The sequence below is a fragment of the Xyrauchen texanus genome, chromosome 26 (genome assembly GCF_025860055.1).
Source record: "Xyrauchen texanus isolate HMW12.3.18 chromosome 26, RBS_HiC_50CHRs, whole genome shotgun sequence".
Taxonomy (NCBI): Eukaryota; Metazoa; Chordata; class Actinopteri; order Cypriniformes; family Catostomidae; genus Xyrauchen; species Xyrauchen texanus.
Genome location: NC_068301.1, coordinates 14855308 through 14870245, shown reverse-complemented (window position 1 = coordinate 14870245; position 14938 = coordinate 14855308). Strand labels below are relative to the sequence as shown.

General features: G+C 39.7%; 1 protein-coding gene across 2 annotated transcripts in view; it reads right to left on the bottom strand.

The window, feature by feature from the left end:
- The window catches only part of LOC127620086 (nuclear pore complex protein Nup153-like), a 35929-nt gene that overhangs the window by 1672 nt on the left and 19319 nt on the right, over window positions 1-14938 (bottom strand). For both annotated transcript variants that reach the window (XM_052093183.1, XM_052093184.1), the window contains exons 13-21: window positions 14798-14896; window positions 14631-14712; window positions 14445-14543; window positions 12629-13216; window positions 11935-12138; window positions 10917-11813; window positions 9594-9938; window positions 8837-9097; window positions 952-1135 (exon numbers count right to left, since the gene is read on the bottom strand). In XM_052093183.1, the coding sequence (XP_051949143.1) occupies window positions 952-1135; window positions 8837-9097; window positions 9594-9938; window positions 10917-11813; window positions 11935-12138; window positions 12629-13216; window positions 14445-14543; window positions 14631-14712; window positions 14798-14896 (2759 nt within the window). The remainder of the gene's footprint in view (window positions 1-951; window positions 1136-8836; window positions 9098-9593; window positions 9939-10916; window positions 11814-11934; window positions 12139-12628; window positions 13217-14444; window positions 14544-14630; window positions 14713-14797; window positions 14897-14938) is intronic.

The following is a 14938-nucleotide window of genomic DNA, read 5'->3' as shown; positions in this document are numbered from 1 at the left end:
AAAATAATCTCTGACAGCGCTTCCCTGTCAGTGATAAAATTATGGAGAAAGGAGCTCTTAACACAATGTGATGTAAAAAACAAGCCCAGATGGGACTTGTGAATATTTCAGCTCTATAGGTCCATAGGCAAGTGAATGGATGCCAGAACTTTGAATATCCAAAAAGCACATAAAGGCAGCATAAAAGTAATACATTTATAATATTTATTTATACTATAAATCTTCACTTTCAAAATATGACAGAATATGAAAAGTGGAGATAGAGTAAAAAAAAAAAAGGACTTGGTCACCATTCACTTGCATTGTATGAACCTACAGAGCTGAGATATTCTTCAAAAAATCTGTGTGTTCTGTAGAAAAAAAAGAAAGTTATACACATCTGGGATGGCATGAGGGTGAGTAAATGAGAGAATTGTATTTTTTGGGTTGAACTATCCCTTCAATGGTCTTTTCAAATGGGTAAGTTTTGAGTTCTGAAAGGGTGTTTTAAATGGTACATCGAACTCTTTTGAATGAATGAATGAATGAATGAATGATGCATTTATATAGTGCTTTTTTGGACACTACACTCAAAGTGCTTTACACAGTGAACAGGGGACTCTCCTCAACCTCCACCAGTGTGCAGCATCCACCTGGATGATGCGACGGCAGCCATAGTGCGCCAGTACAATCACCACACACCAGTTATTGGTGGTGAGAAGAGAGAAGAGTTATAGAGCCAATTTATGGATGGGGATTATAAGGAAGGCCATGATTAAGAAGGGCCAATGGGGGAATTCGGCCAGGGCACCGGGGTTACACGCTTACTCTAAATACGAGAAGTGCCCTGGAATTTTTAATGAACAAAGAGAGTCAGTACCTCGGTTTAACGTCTCATCTGAAGAACGAGAGATTAGATCTTTAGGTTGAGGACATCATAACATTGTGGTAACTAGGTAGTTTATGTCTTACCCAATGTTAAAGGAAGGGGTCTGACCAAAGCTGAATCCTCCAGTGGGAGCATTTAGAGTGGACATGGCTGGACTGACCGCAGGTGTTGCTGGAGCTGCTGATCCAGCGCCAGCGCCAAAGCCAAACACACCACTGCTGCTCCCTGATGACCCAAACCCACCAGTGCTTCCAAACTGGAAACCTCCTTCAAATACAACAAAAAAATGGATGACAGTTAATAGGGGTTTGCATATAACTACAAGGTACTTTGTAGGGGTTTAATGCTCCATAGACCTCAATTACAAGACTGTTCACATCAACACCCTAACTAACATTTATCAGAGTAAACAGTAACAGAATTTTTTTAGTACAACTGTGGAAGTTGTAGCCAAGAAAAAACACACGGCAATCACATACTCTCCTGTCAAAAACATGTCATTGGTATGAAAGTACTTTGGATTGAAAGACTTGCTTGATAGTTGTAAAGATAACAAACTATAACTGTAGTGTTTACTTCATACTACAAGGCAATGAGCTGTCATCAAATGATTGATAATCACTTGTGTGTTTTTAAACTGAAGTACCTTATTGCTGTGGATGTCCCAGTGTGAATACTGGATTTGCACTTTTCAGAGAGCTCAAAAATATTCAAATAATATTTTGGTTGCATTTGTGAATACAGTGCATCCGGAAAGTATTCAAAGCACTTCACTTTTTCCACATTGTGTTATGTTACAGCTTGGGCTGCACAATTAATCGAAATAAATTCGAAACCGCGATATGACCTTGTGCTATTATTAAATTGCAAAGGGCTGCAAATTAAATAAATGGTCCGCCTTCAAAGTGTAATTGCGCTGCTCTGTCCGGTCTATATTAAGTCAGAGCATTGTTACAGTGTTTCAGAGCAGTTCTGTGCTCCACAACTCCCTCTCATGCTTACAGTAACAGAAGTGCTCAGAGTTCGGTTCCGTTTGCTTAAGTGCACCAAACGCTTTATTTACACTAAACTGGCGCATCCTGCGTGAAGCATTTTTGATTATTATCTGCGGTAGCAGCATTTCAGTGTCCGCAAGGCACATGTATCATAATAATAACACAGAATACAAGATGGGGTATAATTCAAACATCTTTATTAAATGATTGCTGTGCAAACAGCATTAACAGTAACACCTGTACTGTCCAGGAACTTCTCTTCCTCCAGTCTCCTGTCATTTGTTTACTTCACGAGAGAGCTTGTCACCCTTATTACACTCCCCACGGAAACAAGTGAAAGCGGAACTAATATTACCAACATCCAACAAAATGAAAAGGAAGGTACATATAATAAATTATCAAATATTGAGTTACTATAATATAATACATTGAATAAATAAATTAAATATAATAAAATAATGATTTTTTTTTTTAATTTCTTTAAATTGAATTACACCAATGGGTTAACAGTTCAACTTCAGTTTGACATTAAGCCTTTTTCATTAAGCCATCATAAATATACAGTAAAGAATAGTTTGTATAAGCCTACTAGTTTTTAAGGCTTGGAATAAAGAGTAACATTTATATTTTAAAATTATATTTTGTGTATACTGAATAATTCAATCAACCAACATTATTTTTGACAGCAAAAACTAGGCAACAACTATGGTTGGGGACAGGGATCAAGAGGGAAACAGGGAAATTTAGTTAACAGTGACATTGAGCAGAAAGCTTAAATATAACCAGTTTTGACAGAGCTACTGATAAAAAGTTAAATGATCAGCGTCGATTGATGAGATTAAAAGAAAATTGGAGATCGATATCGGATGTTAAAATCCTGATTTCAGCATCCCTAATATTCAAGTTTGAATATTTTCAAATTTCTAATGATGATTAGTGGGCTGAGACCCTATCACAAAATGCGCAGGTACATGGTGGATGGTAACATTTGGATATGAAGAATATTTGTTTCACTGTTTATATTTATTTGTTTGTGGTTGAACTGAAAAAAGGTCTGTGTTTCTTTTAAAGAGGGTTTAAGTGTGAAAACTCCAGTAGCCTTTTTGCAGTTCAACATGTGGAAAACATTACCATCATAGTCACAGTTCAAATCGCAATATTTCTCAAAATAATCGCAATATGACTTTGTCCAAATCGTGCAGCCCTAGTTACAGCCTTATTAGTCAGGGGGCCAAAACTGATATTAAAACTTTGTCGGACACTTTTTGGTACAAGCATACAACCTATCCAGTATTAATATTTAACCCCTCAACATGTGTTCTAGCCAGGTTGTCAGCTTAGAAATTTTTTTTTTGTCCATTTTAACACTATATTCTTAAAAGTGGTAAAAGCGGATTTTTTTCCAAAGTGCTTCCATTTTCTTCCATGTTACCTACTGTCATTTTGGGCAAATGTGTAATATAATCCAATTTATGTGCAAGCATGATCATTAAAAAATAATAATCAATAAATACCACAAGAGTATCACACCACAGTGTCCCTGCACTGTTGTGTCAGCACAGCTGTGATTTGGCATGAGGCAGCAGATCCAGAGAAGATGATCACAGCAGGTGTCAACAGTCTGAACAAAACTTTATAAAGGAGTGAATCACACAATCACACAACAGATTAACTTGGTCTATTTGTCTACACAAACATTTACCTCAAGATTCTACCATTCTACCATCAAATGTTGCCAGAAACAGGTAAGCTAAACTGTTTTCCAACTAGCTATACTTCCCCACCTTCAACCACCTTGTGTCAAAATCAGATCACCAAAAAACAGTCGCTGGAATGATGCCTATCATAAATTCTCCAGCACATGACTATGACACAATCTGGACAGTGTTACAGAACTGCCACAAAATGACTACAAAACTGGGCCAAAGGTACACAATCATAACCTTTGATGAGCAGCTCTACTGCAAAGCAAAGATGCTTCAGTGGCACCACCAAAAAGAGTGTGAGGATATTATTATTCTCTTGGGTGGCTTTCATGTGCAGATGAACTTTTCAATGGTCATTGGACAGCATCTTGCTGATTCTGGACTTAGGGACATTCTTGAGGAAAGTGGTGTGTTCGGAAAGAACACAGCTGAAAACATCATGAAGGGAAAGGGGTGGAACCGTGTAGCCCGTGCACACAAACTTGCCTTTGAAGCACTTTGGAGAATACTGTGGCCAACCTTTCTGCAATGGGTGGATGACAATGATAGCACAATAGACAACAGTTGCTTTGAGTTGGCAGACGCACTCTCCGAACACATACAATGTGGAGAAATTGAGGCAGCTGCAGCATGCTATGAAGATCTTGTTCTGAAAGTTGGAGAGGTTCAAGATCTCCTTGCTGAGTTTGACAAGGCTAATGAAGACAAACCAACATTTACCTTCTGGCGACAATACATGGACCTTGTGTCTATTCTCCTGGCATTCACACAGGCACTGAGATGTGGTGACTGGAAGCTTTACATGTCGGCCTTCAAGAGCATGATGCCCTGGTTTGCTGCATATGATCACACCCACTACACAAGACGGGGTGCTGTATTCATAGCAGACATGGAACATCTGGCACAGACGGCACCACGGGTCTACCAGGGCTTCCTAGATGGCGATTTTGTAGCCAAAGAGGCCAAACATAACTTCAACAAGGTGCCATTTGATCTTTGCCTTGAGCACATCAACAAAACTGGAAAGGTTGCTGAAGGATTGGTAGGCATCACTCGAAATGAGACAGCTAGAAACCGTTGGTCCATCACCTACAATGAATGTGCATCTTTAGCACAGGACACTAGATCCCTGTTTGGACTCACACATGATGAAGATGACGAAGACAACCACAAAGACTGCCTTCCATCAAGACTCAGAAGGGATAATGAGGATGTCATTCAACTTGTAGACCAATTCCAGAGATACCATGTCTTCCAACTGGAGAATATGTATGAGTTGGTGTCTTTGACAACCGGTGATGTTGCTTCAGAAGATATACTGAATGACCTAACACATGCTGCAGAGTCTGGGAAACAAATGGTAACTGAGCTGGTGAAAAAAAGAATGAGCACAATGAACACAAACTTCCATAACAGCCTCACTAAGAGAAAACTCAAAACATTCTCAAATCTTTACAGAACAGACAGCAAACTTGGAAAACTCAAATCCAAGTGTGTGAAGCCTGACAGGGATATTTTCCGTCGCATCATTGTATCCATGGACAGTGGCAGAGAGGTTAACATAGATGGGCTTCTCCAAGAAGATCTGTGCATGAGTCCCCTTTCACTTGCCACAACAGAGTCAGTGCTCAGACCTACTAGCAAAGCTGACTTAGCCACCATACTACAAGCTGGTGCAAAAGAGACAGGGCTAAGTCCATCTCTTGTGAGAACACGCTACGATCATTGATGGGATGGCTTTAGTAAGAGCAATAGGAAAACCTCCAAATGCATCAACCTTTGGGGATTATGCTGACATTTTCATACAGAAAGTGACTGGCAATCTACATGGGAACATTACTAGAGTGGATCTAGTCTTTGATCAGTACCTACAAAACTCCATAAAGGGTGGAACAAGAGCAAAGCGCAGCACCACGCAGCGAAAAATTCGCACCATTGTAAGTAATGATGTAAAGATGCCAGCTAACTGGAATAGTTTCATTGAAATGGATGAAAACAAGGCCAACCTGACACAATTCATTTCAATTGAACTTGAAAGGCACGTCATTCAGTATGGTCTTGAAATTGTAATAAGTGGGGGATTTGATGATGCTGAAAAAGTGGCAACGGCAGCTGGGATTGATGTTTCCCACCTACGGGCTGCACATGAAGAAGCAGATACTCGCATATTGCTACATGCTGTTGATGCCACAACCAAAGGGTATGAGAGGCTCATCATTCAGTGCAGAGACACAGATGTACTGTCGTTGCTTCTTGTGTTTGCACACCTGCTGAGCCCAGAAATTTGGATGAAAGCAGGAACTGCCAAGAAACCACGCTACATTAAAGTGCATGATATTAAAATGTCAAATGAGATTCTGGATGGTCTGTTGGTATTTCATGCTATCACTGGATGTGACACTACCAGTCAATTCACTGGAATAGGAAAAAGGACGGCGTGGAAAGTGTTCCAGCAGTGCCCTCATCTTCTCCACAACTTTGGTGAGGATGAAGTACCAAGTCCAGCTATTATATCCTCAGCAGAACAGTTTGTCTGCAAACTGTATGATCCAAAAACGACCAGCACTTCAATCCATGATGTTCGCTGTGCTCTGTTTCGGAAAGTGAAAGCCAATGTGGATACTTTACCACCAACTCAGGATGCCTTGTCTCTGCACCTCATGAGGGCCCACTATCAAACAAAGGTTTGGAAACAGTCACTAGTGACCCAATCCACAGTTGCCCTCACCAACCAGTTGTGGTTGGCACATGAAGGATGGAATGCTTGTCCCCCAGCTTTTAACCAAAGAACCTGTACAGGCCAGGTGCTTGGAGCTGACGATATGTGGATGCAAGGAAAGTGGATGTCAATGCAGTACCAGGCAGTGTCAATGTCGAAAAAGTGGAATATTTTGCGGTGGGGCATGTGGGTGTGCCTGTGCAGCTTGGTGCAAGAATACTCAGGTACTCACATCATTATTATTGAGTTTAGCCACATTATATGCAACTATATTGTTTCAGATTATTTGGCATGATATTGTTTTTCCTGTTTTGTAGATTAGATTTATATTATGCCCTTGGATGCATGAATGCATGTTTTGTATTTGGATGGTATTCATTATCAAAACAGTAAATTCTTCTTTTGTGTCCCTAACCAGGACTCAGATTGCGCTCATGGACATGGTCCCTGGGTGCCTTTGGTTGGCTGCCTACCTGAGTGCCACTGCTTTGATGGGGAAAAACATACCTTTGCCATACGACTATTACATAGTTATTACTACTAACTAGTTACTAACCCTAAAGAAGTGAGAGAGCAGTTATGTTAGGATGGAAATAATAACTATAGTGATATGTCAATTAAATATAATTTGTGTTACAACCCGTTACATTAATCAAATCAAATAGCACCATAGACCGCCAAAGACCAGTCAAATAGCATCATAGACCACCATCTACAGTTCTACATTTCCACCATGACATTAAACTATTATAACTTGTGCAGCATTGCACTCTCTCTCCCTACAAGCTTTAAACTTGGCTTGACTCATTCCCATATATAGGGGTACTGATTGATAGAGGTTTTGGGATACTATGTTATGTTTCCAAGCTGATATTCACTTTGAAAACTGGTTCGCTTTATGCGGAGATTGTTTTTTCATGTTCTAGTTCTGTTGTCTCTTACACTGTACAATAAATGTTCATTCTGACACGTCAGCAGACATCCCATGAGTGTTGGCTTTCATTTGATACCATTTTTATGTATATGGTCCTTGGGGTTGTGGAGATATTCAACATTTATTGTTGGCATGTTGTGTTGAGCAGGAAACCAAAAAATTGGCCTGAAATTGCTTGTACAAGTCACAAAAAAAAAAAAATTCAGCTTGACAACCACCCTAATATCTTACCTATGGGTATCTTCTAACTAAAAAAATAGGGTGACAGCTTGTACCAAAACATGTCCATAAAAGTCTTAACAGAAGCCCTTTTCAGAATTGGCCCCCTGACTATATTCCAAAATGGATTAAATTCATTATTTTCCTCAACATTCTACAAACAATACCCCATAAATGACAACATGTAAGAAGTTTGTTTGAAATCTTTGCAAATTTATAAAAAATAAAAAACGAAAAAAATCTTTAGTACATTTGCAAAGATTTCAAACAAACTTTTTTCACATTGTCATTAAGGGCTATTGTTTGTAGAATAATAATGAATGTAATACATTTTGGAATAAGGCTGTAACATAACAAAATGTGGAAAAAGCTAAGCGCTGTAATAACTGCGTAAAATAGGCACATAATATCGTAATATATATCATAGGCCCCTGAATCGATATCGTATGCAGGCAGACTTTGAGGTATTGGCAAACGGATCGCTGGCTAAAAGTGATGATACAAGATCGTATCATAATGAAACTTGCGATTTACACCCCTAGCGATTGGATGGTTTTACTGGATATCATGATTGTTTGAGAATAATTATTGCAATATTTTACCTCAAGACACAGCATCAATTATAATTTATTAAAATTCTGACATTTTTATTTTTTTTAAAGAAAAGATAGAATAAAAACTATTTAAGGCAAGTCTAAGAGAAGCAAAAAAGTACTGTGGCACCAGGTCTAAAAAGTAGAAAAATGATATTTACCAAAACCCACACTCAACAGAAAGACAGTTGAGCCAAGTACCGATGACCAATGCAGATGATAGAGAAAAATTAAAGATTGCAATATTAAGAATTCTGTTCAACTAAACAGAATACCAACATATCGTAACATGACCAAGATAACAATATATGATCGTATGGCCAGGTCCCAGCTGAATGCCCCCCCAATACACCAAAGGAAGACATTGTGACGAGGAGGGGGGCATGGCCGGGCCTTGAAGACATACGCCCGGCTCTGAAAAATCGTAATCAGCCGGAAGGGGGATAAGGACGAGCCGGAGAGGCAAGAGAGTGGCGCTGAATCATCGTAATCAGCTGGAAGGAGTATAAGGATGAGCCAGAGAGAGAGAGATGCACAAAGCTGTGTGTGCACGCACATCTTTGTTTTGCAGTTTATGTTTGAGTTCAGTTTGTTTTTAAAGTTTTGTGTTGACTGTTTAGCTGGTTCCCACCTCCTCCTCGCCCATCTGATGAACCTAGTTGTAGCCATCTTCTAGATTTGAACTTTTAAAAACATTAACAGATATTTTTTTTTTTTTTTTTTTTTTTAAATTGTTATTTATAAAATGTACATTTCCAATAAATTCTCTTCGTTTCAAGACAATAAGAGCAAGGACACCAACCTTGGCCTGTGGATGCAGCAGCAGCAGATCCAAATGTAGGTGCAGGGTTGGCTTGCTGGCCAAATACAGGGGCAGAACTGGGCTTGGCTCCGAAGGCAGGGGATGCTGTGGCTGGGAATGACGGTATTGCTGACCCAAATGCAGGAGCGTTGGTCTGAGATGTGCCCTGTCCAAAGATGGTGGTCTGGCCAGAGCCAAAGCCAGATGAGGGTGTGGCAGAACTGAAGACAAATGGGGAAGGGTTGGCAGAGGGAGCAGGAGCTGAAAGAGACAAAAGCAATGTGTACAATAAAACAAATCATTGTGATATTTATTTCAATGTCGTTCTTTTTTTTTTCTTCCCAGAACAACACGCAAGGGACATGCAAGCAACATGCTTTTTTGCCCAATGAATCTCCATGATCTTTCAAATTGTTGGTGAAAAATCCTGCATGTTTTTTTGAAAATCATTCAAATACAGACTGATTCAATAATGAATCACTATTTTGAGTTGGTTCCAAGCAATTAATCACTCAAACTGGTTCCCAAATTAGTCTGAACTCATTCACAAATTACACATCACAATGGTTTCTCTTCGAAAAAGCGACATCTAAACTAATATTTTAGACATCTGAAATCCTAGAAAAGTCATGGAAATTAACACACATAGAAAAAAGAAGATTTTCTATGACCATGGGAACTATGTAAATGTTATAGTTATGACATCCATTTGTTAGAAGCACATCACACAGAATGGAATATTTGGTGGTAAACTAACCAGCAGAGGTTGGCATGGAGGACGCGGCAGCACCAAAAGTGAAAGCAGGGGTGGTAGAGTTTGAGCCTGAGCCGAATTGGAAAGGTTGCGCTGGGGCAGGTGCAGCAGAAGGTGCCGCGGGAGGTGCAGGCAGGCTGCCCTGTTGCTGTCCAAACATAAAAGTCTTTGCTGGGATAGGTTCAGAGGAGGAACTCTGGCCAAATATAAAGGTACTTGTTGGAGGAGGGGTGGGGGCCAGAGAAGAGGTAGTGGGGTTGCCAAAAAGGCTGGGGATGGAACTGGAGGAAGCAGGGGTGCTTGAAGAGTTGGCCATGAAGCCAAAAGTTGGCTTTGGAGCAGAGGTGTCTGAAAAATTACAAAATCAAATAGACAAATTTTACTACATTTATTAAACCGTTCACCCAAAAGTGAAAATTCTAACAGTCATTTTCTCACCCTTATATTGTTCCAAACCTGTATGACAAATGCAAAGCAGAATAACAGCTTCAGTCACTATTTACATTCAATGTATTAAAAAGAAGCATTGAAAGTAATTGGTGGATAACATGCTGCCTAACATCTTATTTTGTTTTTCTTATCAAAGAGAAGTCATATGGGTTTGGAACAAGGGTAAATGAGGGTTATTGAATTAACCCTTTAGCGTGTACGATCAAACCTCTGCATTCATTCATGCTTCTGTTTACCAGCAAAAGTCGATTGTCATAATGACTGAAGCATTTGTCATAATAAACCAGCTGCTCAAATGGTCTTTTCAAAACCACAATATCTTTATTTTTAGGTGTTATAAACATTAAAACAATCACTAAATAAAAGTATATCCGTTAATGTCGGAGCACATGTTTTGATGCAGCTCTGCGGCCATGTTTTCTGATGTCAAAGAATATACAAACTAGTCAATCCACTCGAGCCTTCTCCCATTCCGTCTTTCACAACCACTTCCGGCGCTAGAAGAGTGGAAGGGCTAGGTTTTTAGAACCTTCAATGCTACTCCTTTTAATGTGTGCTTCTATGACAATACAAACTCAGAATCCCATCTTGCAAGTGCATTCGCACCTTATCTACCATAATCAGTCATTGTAAAAATCTAAAAACCACATTATATTTTGGATTATATATAATATGACTTTCAGTGCACCCACTGTGATGTGTTAGATAAGATTTATTTTAATTACAGTGCGCAATAAAGAACTTGCGCTGGGAGGACAGTATGTACCGGAGAAACTCAAGTGCGAAAAGGTTAGTTTGTTTTTGGGTTAACTATCCTTTTAAACCCAATGCAAATCCAGATCTAAGAAAAAGCACTAAACAGATGATATCACTTACCTGCAACACTCTGTACAAAACCGAATGATGGCTTTGGGGATTCTGTTGATTCAGCAGATTTACCAAACGCAAAAGTAGAGTTGGGGAGGTCTTTTGGAGGGTCCAGCTTGCTGAAAGAGAAGCCCAAGGATGGCGTTGATATCTCCGCTTCCTTGGCAGCATTGAATAAGAATGTACCAGAGGGCATTGAGGAATCTTTTTTCTCTTCTGGTTTTCCAAAGGTGAAGGTAGACGACACCTGTGTTGGCTCTTTTGCTGCTGGTTCCCCAAACTTTGGGGCAGCTGGAGAAGATTCAGCTACTTTTCCAAAAACAGGGATGGTGTTTCCTGTTGTTGTTGTTGTAACTGTTTCTGAGGGAGGAGGAACATCATCTTTCTCTGCCTTGGACTCTGGCACTGAGAAACTAAATGATGAATTAGAACTTATTTTCTCAATAGGTTTATCTCCAAATGAAAATCCAGAGTTTTCAGAGCCAGCAGCTTGAGAGCCAAAGGTGATTCCACCGCTGCCACAAAATTTAACTGCACTAGAATCCTGAGACTCAGCCTTCTTCTCTTCACTTGTAAATGCAGGAGTTTTGGCCAAAGAACTACCAAATGTAAAGCCCCCTGATGAATTTGTGCTTGTTGATGTAGTTTCTGAGGAGGTACTACCAACTTTGTTTCGACCAGAAGAGGCAACAGAGGATGAGCCTTCAAATTTAAAAGACCCTGAATTTGAGGTGGAGTCACTAGAGGACCCAAATGCAAATTGAAATCCCCCTGTGGTGGAAGTAGTATCTGAAAAAGTGCCCCCAAACTTTAGTCCAGCAGAGGTTGAGTCCGTAGAGCTGGTACCAAACTTGAAACCAGATGAGTTTGTACTGTTGGACTGAACGCCAAAGGAAGAACTAAAACCTGAAACACAGCAAGAACACTGGTCATCAGCATGCTACAAGCTACAACAATAACACTAAAGCTGAACGGTGCAGAAAAGGCCTGAAATGACTTCTGGAAATATGATTACAAGGCACTTTACCTTTGGACTCTATTTTAGCTCCTGGTTTTGCTGACTGGCAGGCCACACACTGCTGGTCCTCAGCCTTATTCTGAACACAGCACACCTCGCACTCCCAGCAACCTTCAGGTTTCTTGAACTTGTCTCCGAATCCTATCAAAGGTGCAACAGTGCTTGCAGGTGCAGGGGCAGGAGTCAGGACCGCTGAAGTTGTAGCTACAGCTCCTGTAATAAGCAAAGGAGGAAATGCACAAGATAATAGTTACCATTTTAGAATCAACAAATATTAGCATTAGTTTAAATATCAACATTGAATTCAAACTAAGGAAATCAGGCAATATAATATCAGGACCTATTTTTTCCTTCCCAATTCTAACTGTATATTCCTATTTTCTGCATGAGGTCAAAATTCCTAAACAGTTACTGATATTTTCTGCTGTACATTTTAATAAAGGCATTACTGCTGTGTCCTATTCTATCAGCTAAAATTTCTACATCAGTTCAAAACTACTCAGATCTTGGTTTACTACAGAAGTTTTATTCTCTTTCCCCGCTTTCATTTCATAACAAATCGCAGAACACAACCTTTTTCCAAATCCCATTAGGAAGCCGAAAAACAAGCATATATCAGAAAGCTGCTGTGATTATAATTTGCAGGTTTGTTACATTGTGCGTTTTTAATTCGACTACAATGACTGCAACACTGAACCTTTACCTGGTTTAGGGGTCTGACAGGACACACATTTCATATCCTGTGCCTTGTTTTGAACACAACACACATCACAATCCCAAGCCCCCTCTGGCTTCTTAAATTTGTCCCCAAATCCTAACAGTCCAGTTGCTGTAGAAGAAGTGGTGCTTAAAGAAGAGGCAGAGGGGGCAGAAGAGAGGGTGGAGGTCTCAGAGACAGTCGGTAAAGTCAGGCTGGATTTCACTCCAATCCCAGGTTTGGCTGTGTCACAAGCTACGCATTTAACCACTTCTGTTTTGTTCCTGACCAGACATGTGTCACAATCCCAGCTACCAACTGGAGGGGCAAAGAGCGAACTGATGCTTGCAGAGGTCTCTGCAGGTTTACTGTTCAATTTAGAGGCAGAGTCTGTAATGAGTTGTGGTGCGAGACAAGCCACACATTTTTTGTCTGAGGACTTGTTTTGCAACAGGCAAGTACCACAGCTCCATGAACCTGCAGGAGGTCTAAACTTGTCACCAAAACCAGAAAGAGGGGCAGAGGTTGTACTCTGCATCAATGATGCGGTCTGTAAGGGTTTGTCAGCTGAGCTCTGAGCAGGGGATGAAAATCCTACAGAATAAATACAAAAAGCAAAAATAAATGCATGCAAGAGAAACATGTTTTCAGGGCAAATCCTTTTAAACCTTCGTTTTCAATACATTAAAGAGACATTAAACCCAAAAATGTTAATATTTTTACAAAAAATAAGATTGACTTTCTTCTGTGGAACACAAATAAAGATTTCAGGCAGAATGTTTGCCTCAGACATCATTAGGGATGTCATAAAATATAGATTACTGATCAGCACCTTATTTTATCTATATATTTTTGAGGCATCGATATTTTAAAATAAGCCGAATTATTTAAATTAGAAGCTTAATTTGTGTGCTTTCCAATTGTCTCAGTTGGCTTCTGTTTAACAGTTGGGAGAACACAAGAGGGTGATATAACCTGTATCACACACACTGAGCTGAAGCGGCGCAGGAGCTGAAATGGCGCAGGACATGGTAGTCCAAAGTTATAAAGGTTTTTGTACTTCAAGAATGAACAGTGAAGTTGAGGAGTTCTGCAGGTTATTGAAACTGGTGAAACTGTGCAATCTCGATTAGAAATAGTGACATTTATTATGCAATTTCACTTTGTTCAGTAGCCTTTAATAGGTCTTTCATTCAAGCTGTCAAATCACAAAACAACATACTTGTAACTGAAAATAGGCTCTATGAAAGATACATGTTCTCAATAGATCATCCAGTGATGGCTACAGTAAATAATGTTTGTCCTTTGATAGTGATGTGTCGAATTTAATGGAAAACTACGCGAGTTGCACTCCGTGGCACTTCAGAATGTTGACGCCGAGCGTTGGTGATGTGCGTTCCTTTGTAGAAAATAACCGGTGTGCAACCCCCTTTGATTTACCCTGCCACTCACACTTTACCAAAGTTGTGTTGAGAAATATGTCTGAAGAGACAAAGACTATAATGCATCGAGAAACCCTATTTATATCTGGAAAAAAATAAAACAAAAATCACAATATATTTCAATAACCATCTGGAAAATCTTCAGATAATCGATGTGTGAAAAAGGCATTAATCCCAAGCCTAGTAATCATTCACTTATATTGTATTGTGGAAAAAAATAGGTGTGATAAAAGTGAATTAAGACTGAGGCTAGTGAGCAGAATTTAGTGAGCCACAGGCTTGGAAAACTATGAGGGGGAGTAAATTACCTCATTTTCATTTATGGGTGAACCACCACTTCAACAAACAAACAAGATTTAAATGACAAGAGCGAATCTTACCAGGTCCCTTAAGTATATCCAACACACTCCCCTGTTTTAAGACTTTTGCAGGTTTGAATGGTCCTTCAAACTCCTTTTCTTCACTGGCAGCTGATTTGACTGCAAAACACACAGTAAAAGAAATTAGATGGGACTCAATAACCTGACTTCAAATTAGAGTTTGTCTATATTCAAAACAAGCTGTACCTGGTGCTACTGTTGGGGTGATTTTCCCATTGGCGAAAGAAGGAACGGTTTTCATGGTAGGTGCACTGAAGGTGAATCCAGACTGTGGAAAGAATTGTTTTTTTTATATTGATGCTTGTTTTCGTGTTATAGTTATAAGGTGCAAAAACAAAACTGAGTAGACTTACTGATGGAGAAAAAGATGGAGGGCTGGCAGCTGTTGCCTTGACAATAGGTGAAGAAAATATGAAGGGGACAGATGGAGGTGTGGATGGTGCAGCTAGCTCCTGATTAACAAGGGAAAGTTTTTTGAAATCAGTTAGGGTTTG